The sequence below is a fragment of the Geospiza fortis genome, unplaced genomic scaffold (genome assembly GCF_000277835.1).
Source record: "Geospiza fortis unplaced genomic scaffold, GeoFor_1.0 scaffold1871, whole genome shotgun sequence".
NCBI classification, from domain to species: domain Eukaryota; kingdom Metazoa; phylum Chordata; class Aves; order Passeriformes; family Thraupidae; genus Geospiza; species Geospiza fortis.
Genome location: NW_005055335.1, coordinates 4,934 through 8,523, shown reverse-complemented (window position 1 = coordinate 8,523; position 3,590 = coordinate 4,934). Strand labels below are relative to the sequence as shown.

General features: G+C 50.1%; 1 protein-coding gene across 1 annotated transcript in view; it reads left to right on the top strand.

The window, feature by feature from the left end:
• The window catches only part of LOC115949273 (chromodomain-helicase-DNA-binding protein 8-like), a 7,923-nt gene that overhangs the window by 2,454 nt on the left and 1,879 nt on the right, over positions 1 to 3,590 (top strand). The window contains exons 2-4 of the mRNA XM_031065799.1: positions 233 to 316; positions 1,980 to 2,117; positions 3,470 to 3,588. Of these exons, the coding sequence (XP_030921659.1) occupies positions 233 to 316; positions 1,980 to 2,117; positions 3,470 to 3,588 (341 nt within the window). The remainder of the gene's footprint in view (positions 1 to 232; positions 317 to 1,979; positions 2,118 to 3,469; positions 3,589 to 3,590) is intronic.

The window sequence follows — 3,590 nt, the reverse complement described above, 5'->3', positions numbered from 1 at the left end:
CTTCCGATCTGAAATTTAGGGATTTTTGGGGAAAAAATTGGGGATTTTGGGGAAAAATTGGGGATTTGGGGGGGAAAATTGGGATTTTTTTAGGAAAAAATTTGGGGATTTTTGGGGGAAAAATTGGGGATTTTTGGGGCAAAATTTGGGGATTTTTGGGGGGAAGAGCAGGGACCTGGGGGGGAAGGAGAATTTGGGGCGAAAAGGGAGGATTTTGGGGTTTGCCCGGCAGGATGAGGAGCCCTTCAACCCCGACTACGTGGAGGTCGATCGGATCCTGGACGAGTCGCACAGCGTGGACAAGGACAACGGCGAGGTCAGCGCGGAAACGGGGCCAAAAACAGCGGTTTTGGGGGTGGGAACCAAAACTGGGCAAAAAACGGCGGTTTTGGGGACGGGAACCAAAATTGGGCCAAAAACGGGGATTTTGGGGGTGGGAACCAAAATTGGGCAAAAAACGGCGGTTTTGGGGGTGGGAACCAAAATTGGGGCGGAAAACGGCGGTTTTGGGGGTGTAAGAAACTAAACATTGGGGAAAAAACGGGGATTTTGGGGTGTTAAAATCCTAAATTGGGGAAAAAAATGGGATTTGGGGTGTGGGAACCAAAACTGGGGACAAAAACGGCGGTTTTGGGGGTGTAAGAAACTAAACATTGGGGAAAAAACGGGGATTTTGGGGTGTTAAAATCCTAAATTGGGGAAAAAAATGGGATTTGGGGTGCGTGAACCAAAACTGGGCAAAAAACGGCGGGTTTGGGGGGGGGGACCAAAACTGGGGAAAAAACGGGGATTTTGGGTGTTAGAAACTAAAAATTGGGGGAAAAACGGTGGTTTTGGGGGTGGGAATCAAAATTGGGGAAAAAATGGGGATTTGGGGGTGCAAGAAACTAAAAATTGGGGAAACAATTGGGATTTTTGGGTGTTAAAATCCCAAAAATTGGATAAAAAATATGGGGATTTTGGGGTGTTAAAATTCCAAAATTTGGGTTAAAAAAACGGGCGGCGGTTTTGGGTGTTAGAAAATAAAAATTGGGGAAGTAATTGGGATTTTGGGGTTTTAAAATCCCAAATTGGGGAAAAAAATGGGATTTGAGGTGTGGGAACCAAAACTGGGGAAAAAAATGGGGATTTTGGGTGTGGGAACCAAAAATTGAGAAAAATTAGGATTTTGGGATGGTGGAACCCAAAACCTGGAGATTTTAATGGATTTTCTGCTGGTAGAACCCCAAAATTTGGGATTTTTCAGGGGTTCTGAGGTGGTAGAACCCCAAAATTTGGGATTTTCGTGGATTTCACGGAGGTAGAACCTTAAAATCCGGGAAAATGAGGATTTTGGGGCGACGAAACCCCAAATTTGGGAAAGATGAGGATTTTGAGCGTTAAAATCCCAAGATTGAGGTTTTTTTGTGGATTTCGTGGAGGTGGAACCCCAAAATTGGGGATTTTCAGGAATTTTGTGGCGGTAGAACCTCAGGATTTGGAAATGTCGTCGTTTTCACCGCGGTAGAAACCCAAAATTGGGGATTTTCGGGGGTTTTGGGGTGGTGAAACCCCAAAATTGAGGATTCTTGTTGGTTTTGCTGTGGTGCCTTTACCTGTCCAGGCGTATCCAGGTGTCAGTTACCTGTATCCAGGTGTCAGTTACCTGTATCCAGCTGTGTTACCTGTCTAGGTGTGGGGTCAGTTACCTGTACCTAGGTGTGCCCAGGTGTGTTACCTGTCCATGTATGAGGTCAGTTACCTGTCCAGGTGTATCCAGGTATTAGTCACCTGGCAGTTACCTGGCAGTTACCTGTATCCAGGTGTGTTACCTGAGCAGGTGTGTCCCCCCGCAGCCCGTGGTGTATTACCTGGTGAAGTGGTGCTCGCTGCCGTACGAGGACAGCACCTGGGGGCTGCAGGAGGGCTCACCTGGCGGTTACCTGTATCCAGGTGTATCCAGGTGTCAGTTACCTGACTCACCTGTCTCACCTGTGCAGCCCGTGGTGTATTACCTGGTGAAGTGGTGCTCGCTGCCGTACGAGGACAGCACCTGGGAGCTGCAGGAGGACGTGGACGAGGCCAAGGTGGCCGAGTTCAAGCGGATCCAGGCGCGGCACCCCGAGCTCAAGAGACAGGTGAGGCCACGCCCACGCACAGGTGAGCCACGCCCACTCCCAGGCGAGCTCTGCACCTTTACAGGTGAGCCACGCCCCTGTACAGGTGAGATCTGCATCACCACCTGGCTCACCTGGCTCACCTGTATCTCACCTGTATCTCACCTGTCTCACCTGTATCTCACCTGTATGACATTTCATTTGTATTTCGCCTTACCTGTAACTCACCTGTATGATGTATCTCACCTGTGTGTCACCTGTATCGCCTGTGTCTCACCTGTAACTCACCTGTACATTACCTGTATGTTATCTATGTCTCACTTTTATCTCACCTGTGTCTCACCTGTCTCACCTGGCTCACCTGTATCTCATTTTTATCTCACCTGTGTCTGACCTGTATCTCACCTGTAACTCACCTGTATGTCATCTCTCACCTGTATCGCTTATCTGCTCCATATCTCACCTCTGTCTCACCTGTGTCTCACCTGTAATTCACCTGTGTCTCACCTGTAACTCACTTGTGTCTCACCTGTCCTACCTGTCACTCACCTGTCCCTCACCTGTATGATTTATTTCACTTGTATTTCCCTTGTATTTCACTTTACCTGTGTCTCACCTGTATGATGTATCTCACCTGTGTCTCACCTGTGTCTCACCTGTGGCTCACCTGTGGCTCACCTGTGTCTCACCTGTATGATGTATCTCACCTGTGTCTCACCTGTGTCTCACCTGTGGCTCACCTGTGGCTCACCTGTGTCTCACCTGTATGATGTATCTCACCTGTGTCTCACCTGTGTCTCACCTGTGGCTCACCTGTGGCTCACCTGTGTCTCACCTGTATGATGTATCTCACCTGTGTCTCACCTGTGTCTCACCTGTGGCTCACCTGTGGCTCACCTGTGTCTCACCTGTATGATGTATCTCACCTGTGTCTCACCTGTGTCTCACCTGTGGCTCACCTGTGGCTCACCTGTGTCTCACCTGTATGATGTATCTCACCTGTGTCTCACCTGTGTCTCACCTGTGGCTCACCTGTGGCTCACCTGTGTCTCACCTGTATGATGTATCTCACCTGTGTCTCACCTGTGTCTCACCTGTGGCTCACCTGTGGCTCACCTGTGTCTCACCTGTATGATGTATCTCACCTGTGTCTCACCTGTGTCTCACCTGTGGCTCACCTGTGGCTCACCTGTGTCTCACCTGTATGATGTATCTCACCTGTGTCTCACCTGTGTCTCACCTGTGGCTCACCTGTGGCTCACCTGTGTCTCACCTGTCCTACCTGGCTCACCTGTGGCTCACCTGTGGCTCACCTGTGTCTCACCTGTCCTACCTGGCTCACCTGTGTCTCACCTGTGTCTCACCTGTTCCAGCCCCGCCCCCAGGCCGGCGCCTGGAAGAAGCTGGAGGCGTCGCACGAGTACAAGAACCACAACCAGCTGCGGGAATACCAGCTGGAGGGCGTCAACTGGCTGCTCTTCAACTCGGACAACA